This window comes from Thamnophis elegans, chromosome Z (genome assembly GCF_009769535.1).
Source record: "Thamnophis elegans isolate rThaEle1 chromosome Z, rThaEle1.pri, whole genome shotgun sequence".
In the NCBI taxonomy this organism is placed as follows: domain Eukaryota; kingdom Metazoa; phylum Chordata; class Lepidosauria; order Squamata; family Colubridae; genus Thamnophis; species Thamnophis elegans.
In genome coordinates, this window is record NC_045558.1 from 98,584,439 (window position 1) to 98,601,658 (window position 17,220).

A 17,220-nucleotide genomic window follows, 5' to 3' on the forward strand; every position below is an offset into this window, starting at 1 on the left:
ATGAGACATTATTTTTGATGCCCACTGGATAATTGCATGAACCAAAGAATACAAAAAAGGAATCAATATGTTTTTCATTGATTATGCCAACCATGTCAAACTCTGGACTCTGCTTAGGAAAATGGACATCACAGAACATCTCATTATTCTCATGCGAAACCTATATAGGCAGTTCAGGTCCGATCATAAGAAAACAGACTGGTTTTTGGCTGGCAAGGAGTGAGACAAAGTCATATATTATCCCTTTATTTATTCAACCGATATGACAAATAGATATTGAGAAACCAGATTGGAAAAAGATGTGCAGTTTTAAAACAGGAGGATCCGTTATCTATGCTATAACAATGACACAATTTGGCTCTGGTGAAGGAAATCAAGGGAGCACAGTGAAAAAAGAAGAGACTAAGACCAAACTAATGACAAGTATAGCAACCATTAAAACTGACAGGATATTGAAGTGAGGGAGAATTTTTTTTTCTTTTAGGACTGACTGTCACAAAGAAAGCAGCAGCCAAGAAATACATTGGAAATTACAGCTTGGCAGAGTAGCAATGAAGGCTTTGGAAAAGAGATGTAACACGTCTCTACTGATTCAGTTGAGAACTGCACAGGCACTGGTTTTCCTGACACTTTATTTTTTTCCTATGAAAGGAAAAAAATTAGAGTTTGTAAAAGCAGGATAGAAAAAGAATAAATGTTTTTGAACTTTCATGTAGGAAAAGACTGCTTAAAATTCCATGGTTACTCAGAAAAACAAACAAATGGTCATAGAATAAATCAAATCCTAGTTCTCACCTGAGGGGCATGTGACCAGCTCAAATTATTTTTGGATGTATTAGGCAAAGGCCCACCTCTCTTAGGAATGCCATGAAAAGTGGAAGGAAAGAAAAAAAAGAGGACAATTAGCAGTAAGGGGGATGGAATTGTTGAATTACAGTAGTAATGGGTACATCATTAGATTTAGAAGAGAGATAGGTTGGGAACAGATCATTCTGGAAAAGGTATATGTGATGTCTTAGAGTCGACACCAACTTGATAGCTCATAACATCACTTCTATTGTGGAAAAAACCTTCTGTTTCTTTTGTAAATGTTTGGTTAATTTTACCTTTTTTGCTGGTTCTATATGTAGAGGATTTCATCAACTCCTCCCTTTAATGGCTACTAATTTTTTCATCTCAAGCTTAATTTTGAACAGAATCCTGGTTTTTATCTACCACCATCTCTTCCAGATAATAAATCATAATGATTGAACACAACGTAGCCTCACAACACATTACAAGTACAGTATATGTTTTTTTTCCCCTCTTCACTCTTTATCTCACAGGGTACTGGAATATCCTCCAGAAGGTTGCAATTCACTAGATAATTTTCAGCCAGTCATAATTTTTCAACCAATTTTTATCTCATATGGTTATTGTAAAGGAAAAATTAGAGGAGCAAATGTATGCATAGTACCTTGAATTTCTTGAGGAAATTTCAGCTATAAATCTAAAAAAAAAGTTGAATAAATGTATCCCTTCTAAATCTTAAAGATGCCTTAAAATTTCAGTATAATGGCCTAATTATTCCTAATATTTTAATCAAATTTTTCAGTCATTTCACCCTCTGACATATTTGGTACTTAATAAGTTATTGTAAATTCTTCTTTATTACATTTCTCCAAATTATTTCTCCATAATAACTTGGCATGTTTGTCCTCTAGTCTTCCCTCTAAAACTACATTTAACAGTATTGAAACCTTGCATTTTCTGAACATTCAAATACTGTATGTTCTCAGCTTTTAAATACTCGACACCTGTGCTTTTCACTACTGTGACAATCTATAGGTATCGTTCCCTGCCCCGAAAGATAGAACAAAACCAGCTTTCACTGGGTTTGAAACACTAACAATGAAAACACCCCCCCTCCCCCCCCTGTGGTTGTAAGCCGCCCTGAGTCCCCTCAGGGAAAAGGGCGGCATATAAATCCCAATAAACTACAACTACAAACTACAAACTAGTGAACATTTTCCTTAAATAAAGTTCTTTGCAATTACACAAAAGACTGCTTTGCACCCTACTAACCCAAACCACTAGTCCCTTCAAAGTTATTTTGCTGATATTCGGAAGACAGTTCTTCTGACAAAATCTTTCCCAATCTTATCCAAACTAGCCATGTTCAAACATAGGATTCTTTGGAAGGATTGGCCCTACTTGTGAGCTACAGTTATTCCCATCCACTGATGGGATTCTATCTCAGCATCCTTTCACCATCTTGTTTTCTGCCATGTCCACAACTATATTGCAGTAGCTAAAAGCAAAGCATAGAAAAAGGGAATGGAAAAATTGAACATTGTGAGTGAGTCTTGAGTCAGCAAAAGGTGTATCTGTTGGATGAATCTGTACCACTTATTTAGTTCAATGGATTTATAAATTTCTCGAGACATCTGGTTAATGATTGGAGAAAAGAGGATGCTTCATACAGTATTTTTCTAGTATAATCTAATATGGCTTCTCTTGAATTTATAAACAATGATTTTGATGATGATGATGATGATGATGATGATGATGATGATGATGATGATGATAGCAAAAATAGAAATATGACAATCGTAGAAACAAACTCCCTTTTTTGTAAAAAAATGTTCTTTCTCCTTTTTGAAGATTAGAGAAAATCAGTGCTGTAGTTTAGTAAGCTTGTACATATTTACTCAGAAATAAATTTCACTAAGTTCCATTAAGATTATGCCCAAATAAATTTATATAAGATTGCAACCTAAATAAGATAGAGAATTCATTGTCCCTCAACATAAGATACAGCTGTCTCTGCATGATATTTTTGTATGTGATGGGCTGATATTTGACAATAGTTGATATATGTCTTGTAAAGACATTCATAGTACTTGACAATATTTGATGAATGACAAGTTCTCGATTGTTTGCCAAAGCAATCAAGATATGCCAAGAAAGCTAAAACATTCTTATTGGGTTTGTTTAGTTTTTTTTGTAAACTGTCACCTTCAGAAATTTAAAAGTAAATCTGGCAATGTTTCCTTTCATATTTACAATACTGAACACCTCAGTTCCATAAGTATGAAGAAGTTGTGACTATTATCTTTTATTCTGTGCAGTTCTGCTTCTCTATTTTAGTCCCATTATTTCTAAGCATCACTTCACTTTTATGGATGAGCTGTCTATGCCTCACACTTCAGCTAAGCTTCTCTAGCTTGGTGTCCTCCAGATCTGTTGCAACAACAGCTTTCTGAATTTTCAGCCAATTTGGAACCCCATAAGATGCAAAAAGGTTGATGTCAACAGAATATTGAGAGTTGTCTCTGTATTCCCCTGCAACTATTCAGGCCATCTGTCTTTTCTTCTCATCCAGGTTATTTTCTTCTGGTTCAACTTAGCTGCTGCCTCTATTGGTGATGAACACTGTAGAAATCTTTCTTCTGCCAACAATATTACTGGTAAGTAAGTTTCAATTATTTGACTTGCTGTCTGTCAGACCGACACATTGTCCAACTTGATGGATGATCATTTCCTGAGAACAGTTCAGGTAATCACCACGGACTGGCTGATTTCTGGAATCTGAAACTAGAGATTTCAGCACTATGAAAGGTTGTGATGTCCACACTAGAGGTGGGTTTCTGCTGGTTCGCCCTGGATTGGATGAACTTGTAGTGGCGGCAGTGGGAGGCTCTGCCCACCCACCCAGACACTTCTGCGGATGCACAGAAGCGTCACGCATATGCACAAGTGCACACAAGCGAACTAGTAGTAAAATAAATTGAAACCACCACTGGCCCACACCTTTCTGGAATGAAGAGTTAGGTACCTGGCTAACTATGCAGCTTTGCTTTCTGGAACCATGCCTATTAGCCTGATTTTAGTAGGTATCAATTTGTCATACATTTTTTAAAAAATTCCAAAGATATATTTTACATCACATTGTATAATGTGAGTTTCCCCAAACCTCTTTTCACACTTGCAGATTACAATCAGAAATCAAAGTTGGCATTCTCCACAAGTTTAGGACTAAAACTCTCATAATCCTCAGCCATAATGCCCATTAGCATCAGACTGAGCAAGCATTTTCTCAGTGGCCTTAACCTGTAACAATCTCTAGTAATTCTCAATATTTGGGAGGTGAGCATAGATAATAAATTAAGGATCATGGATGTTGATCAGGGAATACTCTTTCCTGATGAAAGAACTGTTTGTTCAATAAGTGTGAAGGAGAGGATAATTTCTCTACTTGGCAGGAACTTAAAAGCCACAACTAACTTTTTGATGAAGAAAATGCCTCTAACAGAAGAAGCTGGGGAAAATTTGTGGATGACTCTTGCTCTGTCTGTCGGTAGTCTGTTGAGATTTGGGTGCTAAATTCAGGTCCTGAAAATTTATAATTTGGAAATAACAATTTACACTGCAGCCTAACCAGAAATAAATGTTGCTATTTTTGTTCTTGCCTGTTCTCAATAAGGTGTGCAGAAGGGCTCTCCTGATTAATGTTCCATCCCGCATGCTGGCCGAGTTCCTAACAGAGGCCTGCAGCCGGTTTGCTCCAATAATAAAGGCACGTGGAGGCATATGGAATATGGTGACTGCATTGTTATTAAGAAGATAGGGCTAATTATTCACTGTGCTTGAATACAACGCACTGAAGATCCAGTACCTAGTGCCAGTTTTTCTTCATTTTGCCTGCCAAAAATTCTTGATTACATCCCTCTTCAGGCCTTCCCATGTATCTGCAATTAGCACCTGAATCTGAACTATCTGTGCCCTTTTCACGTGTCATTGCTTTCTTTCTCTTAAAATAAGAAACCTTTTATTATATTGCTTTGGTCAAAATATCTCTGAGGTTCAGGTCTCTTCTATCTGCTACAGGTTTTTTTCAATATTCATAGGAATTTTCCTTCTTTCTACAAGATTTGATATGTATGGATGTAATAATTTGAATGAAATATAGGACATAGTTTTGGGGTACATGTCAACCACAGACCTGATCTAGCAAAGTTTTGGACATGAAGTGCAGAAAACAGAAGCATAAGCACTCACTTAATCACCATTACTTCTGAACATATGTTTGATAGCTCTGGGCAACACTGGTTAAAGTCTCTGTTTTACCAAGCTTATATGCATACTGCGTAAATGGCACCTGTTAATTTATATTAGTTCATTTGTAAGTAAATTTCCTGCCTAATTAACAAGCACACTTCACCATTCTTACCCCTTGGCATGAATTCTCTTTGCTAAACCATTAAATCATGAGGAGCAATTTTTCCAGCATGTGAGCATGAAGGAATCCTGATTTAAGTCATTGTAAGAGAACTTGAGAACTTGAGGAGAACAGCTGGAGTTTGGCCAGATAAGAAATGAGAACAGGGCTGTTGCTCAGCCTTGTCACCCCAGTATCTTAAATTCTGTGTCAAATCCAACTGAGTTTTATATTTCAACCTAAAGATCATGTTCATTGTTTAGTTTATTTGCTTCCAGCATCTTGTGAATCAGATTAATTATTTGTTGAAAAATAGATACACATGAAGCTGCAGAAAAAAAAAATGTTTTTGCAACCAGGGAAAAGCTTGAACATTTAACATTTATCTTTGATATAGTTAGAATGTATTATCCTTTGTGTATTTTATTTCATATGTGTATTGCATATACTTATCAAACATATAGAGTACTTTCTAAAATACATCATTTTATTAATTATTATGTATTTAATATTTCTAAGCATATTTAATATTTGCATTTTGGACAGTTTCCTTATTTTAGGATGACCATAATTAATTTTAACTCACCATGTCACCTCTTTCCCGATCATAAACTTTTCCCATAAATTACAGACACTCACCCAAAATGGCACTTTGAGCCATTAAATAGGCAGTTGCTCACTGGAGCATTGAAAAAAGAAAGCTCAAGATACTAGTACAGTCTTTGACAGAGTGCCAGAAGTTGCTTAAGCAAATCACATCTTGATCCAGAGTTGAGTAAGTTTGTGAATGAAAAAGAAGAAGAAAGGGAAAGACAGTGTTTTTTTTTGGGGGGGGGGGGATCTAATGGTTCTATAATGATAAGAATCAGTTTTTCTGCAGTGGTTTAAAAATGTCAGTCAAGGACCTGGGAGACTGTGAATTCTAGTCCTAATAACAGGAGATTTAACATGTAGATACCTTTAAATATACAAAATATCATTCGTATTTATTTTAAAACCCTGCATTACTGTATGCAGGGTTTTGGAGACAAGAGTTTTATTGAAACAATGCACTACCTAATTCCTTCTCTTCTCTACCTCTGATTAAAAACAGAAAAGTTTTTGTTTCTCCTGCCGGCTCTGCTATGCTTCTAACCGAAAATCAATATAGCCACTTTTAAAATTCATTTGAAACTTGCCATAATCCATTTAGTGCTAGAGAAAGGATAGTTTTCCACATCTTAGTAGCTTTAGAATGCTGGGTAACCAATCCTACTATCCACAGCCAGTCAGTATTACAGACTGGAGTTGTAATTCATGCAGTGTCCTCGGAGTTTCAACCAGCACCCGGCTAGTTCTTCAAAGAGTGTGCTGATTTGGTGTGACCCACCAGCCAGCAGGCGCATCACAACCAACCAGCACACTCTTGGAAGAACTAGCCGGGTGCTGGTCAAAATTCCGAGGACACTGCAGTTCAGCATCAGAGTGCATTGAGGATTCCATTTTGAAAGAGGTTGTCATGGGAGGTCTTTATTTGTTATGCCACTGAGTCAGCTATCCAAATGTGATTCCTTCTGGTAACTAGTGGCATCAGCTGCTCTAATGTGCTAGAACTTGTAGAAACGTCTGAATTAAGGACATGAATAAACATTTCATCCAATATTCCAAATCATTTGGCCTGCTTCTGCATTGGAAAGATTCTAGAACCTTCAGTGATTTCTGAAATACTATTTCTGACCAATCTAAGATAATGGGATCATCAATATCATGAGGACTTTGAAACAATATTTTACTCATTGAGCAATCTGAGAAAGTTTGTGTTTGTTTTTGCCACAAAGGGCTAATCTTTCTCTGTTGCTTGTGAGAATAAACAGGAGTAGCAGAAACTAAAAGTGGAAGAAGTGGGAGATTATTAAGAGCCAGAGTTTCTCAGGGTACGAATGCTATGTTGAGACTCCAGGTAAGTTCTACCAACTACCAGCAGACTCTGTCTTGATTCATCTCCCACAATTCACAATATTGGGAAGAAGTCATTACATATCTGCTCGGGAATCAGAACGAGATCCTCCATCCTTATTGACAAAATCTGTCATGATATACTTACTGATAAACTGGTAATGATAAAATGTGGGCTAGATTATATAACCGCTAGATAGATTTAAAATTTGTGAATGACCACATAAGATCCTCATAAATCTCTCTACATCAACTTGGAGAATAATACAGAGTACAATGATAAATATATCTGTCTTGGTTCAAGTTTTGGTCAGGATTTTATTAATGCTTTAGAATAAGTGATTGAGGGGATGATTATCAAAAGCAGAGATGATATAAAGCTAGGAAAAAATTTAGAAATGAAAAAGAAGAATGTAAAAAGATCTAGACAGGCTTGAACTGTGAACTGAAGGAGAGAGAAAGAGAGAGAGAGAGGGAGGGAGAGAGAGAGAGAGAGAGGGAGGGAGAGAGGGAGAGAGAGAGAGAAATGTAAAGCCCGGTGATAAAAAACAAAAACAAAGGGAATTTATATAAATTATGGGGAGGGGAGAGGGAGGGAGGGATCAATCTGGCTTGGCAGTTGTATATATGGAAAGGATCCAGGTGTTTTAGTAGATCACAAGTTGAACATAAGCCAACACTATAACGCAGTTATTATAAAGGCAAATACTACTTGGGAGGTGTATTAATAGGAGCATAGAAAGTAATTCCCACTCTATTTTGCAGTAGTCAGACTCCACATCAAAAGCTGTATTTAATTCTGGACAGTAGAATCTAAAAAGAATTAGCAAACTGAAGCAAGGAAGGCTATCAGGATTTTGAAGAGATTGGAATTCCGTTCTATCTAGAATGAGATATATTTACCCTGTAGAAAAGAAATCTGTTTAGGCATCTAAAGAGCGATCACATAAAGAAATTAGCTTATTCTTTCTTTCCCAGAGGGTAGAACCAGCCCCAAGGATTGAAATTATAGGGAAGGAGATTCAGTTTAGATAATCCAAACCCTAATCCTTCCAATCTCTTGACGTTACAAACTCCAGATGATTCTGCTAACCACCAGTCACTTGGCCAACCCCTTGCTTATATATCTACACTTGATAGCTACCCAGATATATTGGCTAGTCCTAACTATGGAACTGTTAGCCCAGCAGGTGGGAAAGATTCCTAAATGAATCTTCTCCCAATAGCTATCCCAGCAGATTCTGCCACAATTGTAACAGCAACTGCAGTAGCATTTTTATGACAGATGCCTACTTTCTTGCCAGACAAATGAGACAGGTTAGGTTTAGATTTAGGTTTATTGGACTTATATGTCACCCTTCTCCCAAAGGACTCAGGGTGGCGTACAACATAAAAACACATATTACAAAAGTTAAAAGAAAGATTAAATAGAATATCCAAAAAACCCATAGACAGTTACAATGAGATTTAGAAATTAAATTAAAATTAACAATTAAAATTAATAATTTATTTTATTCAAGCCAGGCCGGCTTGCTGGAAAAGCCAACTTTTTAGGGCGCACCAGAAGGACCGAAGGTCAGGAATTATGCGAATTATGCTTGGACAGAAATCCAAGCCAGATTACTGCTTTTTTTTGCTCAAAACAAATTGTATATGTCTCTAAGGTCACATAATTTTCTTGCTGATCAAGCAAAAGTAGCTTTCTTAATAGGTCTCACTGTTTTGCAGGGATTCAAAATAGGCAATCCATTTATTGATCTAAAATAATCTGGACTATGCTAACCTGTGACATATCTGAGATAAATCTTTGGGATTCTGTCAGGCATGTGATTGCCAATAAGACCCATTGCTTCTGGTGTAGGCCCAGAGATTCACCCACAAGTACAAAATGTGAATTGGAATGAAAGAGGCTTACCTGATCAATCAAAGGCCTGTCTAATGAAATCTCAAATGAACTAATACTTCAAGGGGCCTCAATGTGACAACTATTTTAGTGCAAGCCTGTCTGAGCATAGATGGGAAGATCAAGGACAAGTGGACAACTGCAAATGGGAGAGGAGATTTCACCATTCATTTTTCTTCCCTTCTCCTTCTATAATATCTGTCTGCACATTGGAGACTGCATAGGTTGAATCTATGCACCTTGGAAAACAAGAAGTGACCTCACTGTGCACAGAAGTTACATTCTTACACACAAAGATTACACTTATATGGTGCAGAGGTTGGCCATTTCTCATGAAAATCTGGCTATATTAACCCCTTCAAATATCAGTGAACTGATGTTGGGGGATATGGCATTTTGTCATCTAATGCTTTACCTACTCAGGCATGTCAGGAAATAATGTGATTCCAGCCACAAGCTGGAAATTAAGTAGAGTCCAGATTTATTAAAATATGTGTTTTATTAATGCATTTTTAAATATCACATAAAAATTCCATATCTATCTGAACAGTATGTTGTTCAGGAAACAATTGATTTTAAGTAGAAATGCCATATAATCAACATTAATCATAATAATAAACATGTCAGTAATAATAGCAAAATAGTAATACAATTAGTTTCATATTTAGTAATACAAAATTTTCAATACAAAGTTATTATATTTTGGAGCTTTTTAGATTGTAATCTCAGATTTTGTTAACCATTGGTAAAACAAGTCTCATGTCAAAAAGTATTCTGTTTCTTCCTTTTCTTTTAAGTATTAATCTGTCCATCTCAGCACATTGTAATATTTTTTTACAACACTTTCTGATTTTTTTGTGGAGCTACTTAATGACTTCTAACTATTCAAGTTACTTTGCAAATATGATTAACTGCAATGTGGCTACAAGCTCTAATAGACTCTGATGTCAGAGATAATTTCACTAAGTTTTCCATTGCACACAAATATATTCTTCCAACTTAATCTGTCTATCTTCCTATTATAGTTGAAACAATGGATGATTGACAGCTATACTCTCCCAAAGGAACTTTTTCAAGAGGCAACTGGACTTTCTTGTTTTTCTTAAATTTTTGGAGAAGCTTCTTGGACGAGAAGTGAAATATCTTCAAAGAAAAACAAGAAAGTCCAGTTGTTTCTTGAAAAAGCACCTTTGGGGCAACCATGACCTGGTTGACTAAGACTCTCCATAGACATGACAACTATGTTCATTCATCATCAGTGAATACTTTGAATTACTTTTATTCTCTGAGATGCAAAAATCAATAAGCCAAATAGGTTCAAATATGTTTTCTTAACCCACCTTCCACCTTCCAGCATCACCGTTTCATCTTTCCTTTGTTGTATAATGTGAGGCATCTGATTTTATTTTGAGAACTGTGTTACTTGAATCTGCTCCAGAGATTCCAGAGCTAAGTGATATATTTAACAAGGAGTTTTGGCCATCAAGGATGCCTTTCAGACTTTGAAATATGGCAAATACCCTGGAGAAATTTATTGGATAGATCACACTATTCTGCAGCAGTAGAGATGGACCAAAAGAACATGAAACAGTTTTAGATTTCTTACAAACCTGTGTCATGTCAAGAGAGGACATTACCAAAAATGTCTTCTATTCCAACTTTACAACAACAAATAGCGTGATGGGTTACCATGGAAGCTGGAAAATATAATTTTCCCCAATCTTCCATTTATAAATGTTGATATACTTCCTCTAAGCTGGGCATTTGGGAGCCTTTAAAACGATCCATATTCATTTTCTTACTTCTGATGGTCTCGTGTTGAAGGTGTCAAGAGTTACATCTCATGCTGCCAAACCTGATGACATGGCAGGTTTTGAAAATCATTCAATTTGAACAATACCTCTATATCCCGAACAGCTTTAGGAGATCTTTTTTTAAAAAAAACTTTATAATTGACCAGTTTCTTGTCAAAATTCATTGCACACTTCTGAAATAAGCAGGCCCTATTTTGGTATCAATGTGAAGCTTCATCTGTTTGTGACCCATTATCCACAGATATATGAGAATATAAAGTGCACAAATGCCACTTCAAAACAATATCTTTGTCACTGTGTTACCTTCCAACAAAATAATTGGCCAGGTATTTTCCAAAGACAGAGTTTGCTTTTTATAACTCTGCCCATATTTTTATTGAACTGTGATCTTTTGAGATCAACTGTGGCTACCAACTTTTTCTGAAAAACTCCTTGTCTTTGCCCATCCCATTAGTTTTGCAGCTCCTTCAGGAGCTTCATGCAATCTAGCTAACCCTTGCCAAGTCTGCCTACAGGTGCTCTGCCTGCCCTTCATTGCCAGAAGGCCTTTCCATTTCTGTAGGAGAGTGTATGGATCTAATGGCCTTTCATTTCCCCTGACCCTTAAGTACCTTAGTTCCTTCATTTCTGTTGTTTTGGGAAAATTGAACAATGAGTTTAGAGGGAGTGTATTCCTACTCTCGGGCTCAGGAAAGGCTCTCTTGCATATTTCTTTTTTGGAAAAGCTATGTAAACATAAAATATTCCTGGGAAACTTTCATTAATGTGTTTCTATATTGTTGTTGTTTTCCTTTTCTATTTCCTGTACTTAATACCTGAATGGCTATATGAAGAAGTATCTTTAGTTGCCAGACTTTAGGATTAAGAAAGATTTGGTGAGTAAAAAGTTGAGTGACTGAGAAGTGACGTGTAGGACAAAATCTGCCATTGCCTCATTGGCTCATAGCCTGGAAGACACTGAGTCACCCGAAGAAAGAACTGAACCTGCAGGTATTTTGCTGGCCCCACATAAAGAAATTGAGAGGATATCACTCATTCCTGTCCTATATATTTGAAGAAAAAAATGGAGAGGGGAAAAAAACGAGTCTCTTTTCTACCATTCTGAATCTGAAGGAAGTGATACCTCCTAGTTCTTCAAGGTATATGAAGGGGAAATAGAAAGGGGTATTCTGGAAAATATATTGAGAAATGTAATTTCTCAGGGCAGGAATGACCAGTTATGCCATTTATCAATTGCTATTAGCACCATGCAAGAATCGTATAAAGCAAGGGGTCCATTAAATAGTGGAAGGTCGGGAAAAATAAGCACTAGATTTAAAGAGCAGTCAACTGAATATAAGCCATGTTGGCAGAGGACCATCAATTTCCTTAAATTGTCTTCATTGCAAAAAAATGTTCCTATGTAATTGTACTGTGTCAAATGTCTGGGTCATTTCTGCCAAGTGTGACTAAGGGAGCTTGACAAGAAACATTATCAAGCAAATTATTTTAATTTCACAGAGACTTGTCTCATCAAAATTAAACATTCAGAATATATCTTAACTTTATTAACATTTCAAGAACCTGAAGATATGGTAGAAAACTGGATTGATCACGGTTTATACTTAATAAAAACTTTTAAAGAAAGTAATTAACAGTTCCATTGTTCGGCCAAAGTCCATAAAAACATTTTATTCCCTCATTCAAATTTCAGAATTCCAAAAATAGACATTCAGATGACTGATTTTGAGTTCCAACATTTTTTTAACCAATTTATTGCATTGTTCTGTAAATTTTGCTTCCTTAAAGTTTAGGGTTGCTCAACCAATTTGTCACTTAGCATTTTTAACACACTATTCTCCTGGGAGGAGGGGAGAAACGGGAGTATCCATGATATTCCAGCATCTGCTGTTTTCTTTTTCTTCTTGGAAGTACAGAGGTAGAGGGAAATTGATCAGTAGTGGATTGAATGACCAGTACTAGATTAGCAGTTGGAGGGATCTTCAACAACTGAAATCAGCAACATTTTGATGCATTTAAACATATTATTTGTAAGTCAAATTGTTGTATTTGCGCAACATGCTAAATTGGTTAATTTTTAATATTTTATTTTGTGTTCTTTAGTATATTGTGTGAATCCTGCCCATTACAGGATAGACAGGAGCTGTATTGGTGCAATGGCTAGAATGCAGTATTGAAGGCTAATTCTGCCTACTGCCAGCAGTTTGATTCTCACTGGCTCAAGGTTGACTCAGCCTTCTATCCTTCCAAAGTCAGTAAAATGAGAAGCAAGATTGTTGAGGGCAACATGCTGACTCTGTAAACCGCTTAGAGAGGGCTATAAAGCACCACGAAGCGGTATTTAAGTCTTAAGTGCTATGTGCTATTTAGCTGATGATTCAAATCTGAAAAAGAGGCAATCAAATTAATTTGTGGCATGAACACAGCCAATAATTTTTATCCTATTAATTAAATCTATCAGAGAGATAGCTTGATTCATAAAAAAAAATAGAAGAAGCAACCTTTTGAACCAAGGATCCTCCAGATATATTGTTGTATCATTTTTCCCAGCCAACACAGCCATGATTAGAATTGTAACTACATACATTTGGGGTGCACAGTTGAGGTATGTTGATTTAGATCAGAAATCAATTAAATCAATCAAATATTAATATTTGACCAGATATGATGGATCAGAATATTATTGTGTAGGCATAAGTTTTTTAAAAACATTGTTGCTAGAATTAAGATATACCAGGATTATTTCTTTCCTGTCACATAAATGGTCTAAATATGTCTGCCATACATTAACTTGTCTTTCATCAGCCTTAACTAATATGAGAAGACAGATGTTAAATGTAAGAAGACACAGAGCCCTCATTTACTTTACCTTTTGTAAGAACTTGCCTTTAACCTCAAACTGCAATCTGGGCTCCCTATCTTGTTTAATCTTAAATAAAGTATTTCTTCCATCATCGACTTTCTTCTTCAACTCAGGTGACTTTTCAATACCCTCTGCCTTCCAAGATGTCCTGTGCCAACCATCTGTTTGGCAAGTTTGCATGCCAACATTCATCCTCACTATAGCATGCAGCCAAGTTACACTACACATATACAAATCTTTAGACTGGAATGAATGGATGCTAAAAATTATTTTTGCGTGAGTGCTTAACACTTAGTTCTACTTCCTTATCTGGCAGCAGATGAAGCTCCTGTTAGCATGTAGCTGAAAGGCAGGGAGTTTTTTTTCGTTTGAGAAAAATTAGCTTCCTTTGCCAGCATCTGCTAAAATTCTGAGACTAATAGCTTGTACAACCCATTTAGAGAGTTTAGTCTCTCTATGTGATTTGGTTCTCAAGAGAGCAGGGAACTCATGTATTTCTGGAGATTTAATGGCAGAGGGCCCTATGGACCAACAACATCAGTATGTCTTTTTCAAGTAAATCATAGCTGGGCCTACTTTTGCCAGCATGGCCTACTGTGTGCCACAAAGGCTCCTCAGTTCCTCCATTCTTGAATTTGGAAGTGGTTCAGGCTAGGAACTCCACTGGCCAATGTCCAGTGGAGCTGGTAGCAGATTTGGATAGTGAGGAGGTTGGGGAGGAACATGGAATCTGGGGAAGACTCCAGGAGACAGTCTTGGAGTCTGGAGAAGGCTCTGATGAGGGGTCTGTGTTAGAGGCAGAGAGGAGGCCAGAGCCATATGCCAGTTATTAGCTGCCTTCAGAGTCAGACATCAGTGAGGCAAAAGAATAGCTGGAGCCTGTTCCCAGTGTGCACATGTGCAGAGTTGCCAGACGAAGGGAATAGCTAAAGAACAGGGGTTGACTTGGAGAAAGACTGCAGGTGGGTGATGAAATTATTTTATTTTATTTCCCAGAGTAAATAAAAGAGGACCAAACAGGGAGTGGAGTTTGCAGGAGACAATTAGTTCTCTTGCAAACTCCAATTAATAGGTTTACAATTAATAGCTTTATGACTCTCTGAGATTCCTTGCCAAGTTTTGCAGATATTGGCCAGGCAGCTCTTCCAGCCAAATAAGGTCTATGACTGTAAATCCTCCCTTGAAAGACTTTGCTGGATATGAATGAGCAGAATTCACAGTAAATTAATAAAAGGGGTTTTTGTTGGGACAAGGAGTTTGCTTCATGCTCTCAGGAAGCCTAGGTCAGAACACCATGCAGGTTCACAGGCAATTGGACTACTAATGGCAGGCCCACCTGAGAGGCACGGTTATTGACAAAAGGAGAAATATCTTACTTATCCTCAGGGTTCATTGAAGACCTAAGCTTAATTATTCCCTTCTCACCCAATATAACTTACAGGATTTGGGGATGAAATAAGGGAAACCCCAATATAGGTTATATATTCTGAGTTCTCTGAAAAAGATAATCATAGATGCTGTTATTATTATTATTACCATGTGTGCTGAAGAATAAAAAGTCATTAGAATAAGGTAGATAGATAACCTTGCTGAGCTTCCACAAGTAAATCAGATAATCTTTCCATCTCCTAGAATCAGAACAAAGTGAGGTGGGGGAAAGAAACCTTAGTAGAACAAATTTAGCATTCCCCAATCTACTACTATGAAATCATGGAATTAAGTAGGAATTCACTTAGTGAAGGAATTTAGATTAAAACATCTCAGGCTGATGGCTATATAATCTTTGTCTGATAACATCCAATGAAGAGAGTCTACCACATCTCTGATAATTGGTTTTATTGTGAAACTTTTTCTGGCAGGAAATTTTTACCTATCATTCAATCATCCATGTTCCTATAACTTAAATCCTTTCACCCATTTCCCAATATATGGAATGAGAGAGAACAGGTCTTGATATTCTGCCATCATTCATACAGTTAAAAGAGTGCTTTCATGGCAGTCTTCTCTCAAAACTAAGCTTACTCAGTTCCTCCAGTCTTTCTTCATAGTCTCTGATTATCTTTGCTGACCTTTTCTGAATCTATTTCAATTTCTCAGAAACCTTTGTAATATGTGGTACTCAGAACAGGATGTAATACTTATGTCTGATGTCTCATCAAAAGAGAATAGAATAGAATGATTACTTTCTGTGATTTGTAATGCATGATGACCTTCTTTATAGCTGCATCACACCTCATTTTATTTATTATGACTTACAATATTTAAAGATTGTATGGCTACCAATTTTAGAAAACCACTCCTCATGGCTCACAATAACAATACAATCCAGAATCAACAAAGTTATAAAACCTAACACCAAAATAAACCTGGTGCTGCAATCATCCTCTTGAGATGCCCTATACTCCAGAATCTTTATCTACAGCTTTCTCATTTAATTTGCAATCAATTATAGCCCAATACTGGTTTTGCAGATAATTTCTCTTTTAAGGTACTACCCATCATCCAATTTTATGTTATTAGCAAATCTGATCAGATGACTTCATGAGTTCATCCAAATCATTAAATGAAAACATTAATGAATAAAACACATAGAACATATAGTACTCCACTTAATACCTCTGTCTAATTGGATGACGAACCATTCATGGACTAGTCCTTGAGTAGGCTTCTTTAGCTAGTTATGTACCTATCCAACTTGCTAATAAGCTAGGCATACTTTGGCCAATGCTTCATTGGTCAAAGTATATTACCTAGGTTGGTAACATTTCCAGATTCTTATTAACAAATATCAAAAGTGAAATAAAATTAATCTGGCCAGATTTAATTTTGACACATGCATACTGATTTGTGTTAATTACCACTGCTTTCAAAAAGCTTACATATTGATTTTTGTGATCCACTGCCTTACAATCTTTCCAGGTGCCAATATTAAAGTGGTATTTCTGTTTTTTGAAAGTAGGGGCAACATTTGCTCTCCTCCAGGCATCTAAAATCCAATCTTCCAGGGTTTTTCAAAAATAATTATTAGGGCTCAAACTATTAATAGCTGCTTTCATTAAGAATAAATTCATCTGATCCTAAAATTTTAAATTCAAAATAAAGAGGTGCTCCTTGACCATTTTTGTTTATTCTCAAATTTCAATTTTGCCTCTTTATCCTGCCCTTCATAATTTCCTGGCAGAATATATAGTTCTTTGCTGGAAAAGACAACTTAAATAGGAGTTGTCAATCTGCCTTTTTTTTTGTTGCCTGTTAGCATTTTGCCTTGATTTTTTTATTGAGCTTTTTTTTTTGAACAACAAGTCCTTTTTATTATTGTCAAAATTCTTTGCTAATCTCAGCTTTCCTGACACCTGCTCTACAGTTTTGAGCATTCTGTTTGGTAACTCATCTGGTACTCTTTCCATTTCCTGTATGTGTTGCTTTTTTCCCTCTTTCGGATATTTATTAAGCCTTTTGTGTAACCACAGTGGCTTCTTTTGCTGTCCTTCATTTTTTTTCTTGC

General features: G+C 36.4%; 1 protein-coding gene across 1 annotated transcript in view; it reads left to right on the forward strand.

Moving 5' to 3' along the window:
* The first annotated feature begins 344 nt into the window (after positions 1-344).
* The window catches only part of LOC116521243 (corticotropin-releasing factor receptor 1), a 64,473-nt gene continuing 47,597 nt past the window's right edge, over positions 345-17,220 (forward strand). The window contains exons 1-2 of the mRNA XM_032235932.1: positions 345-423; positions 3,339-3,449. Coding sequence (XP_032091823.1) covers positions 345-423; positions 3,339-3,449 — 190 coding nt within the window. The remainder of the gene's footprint in view (positions 424-3,338; positions 3,450-17,220) is intronic.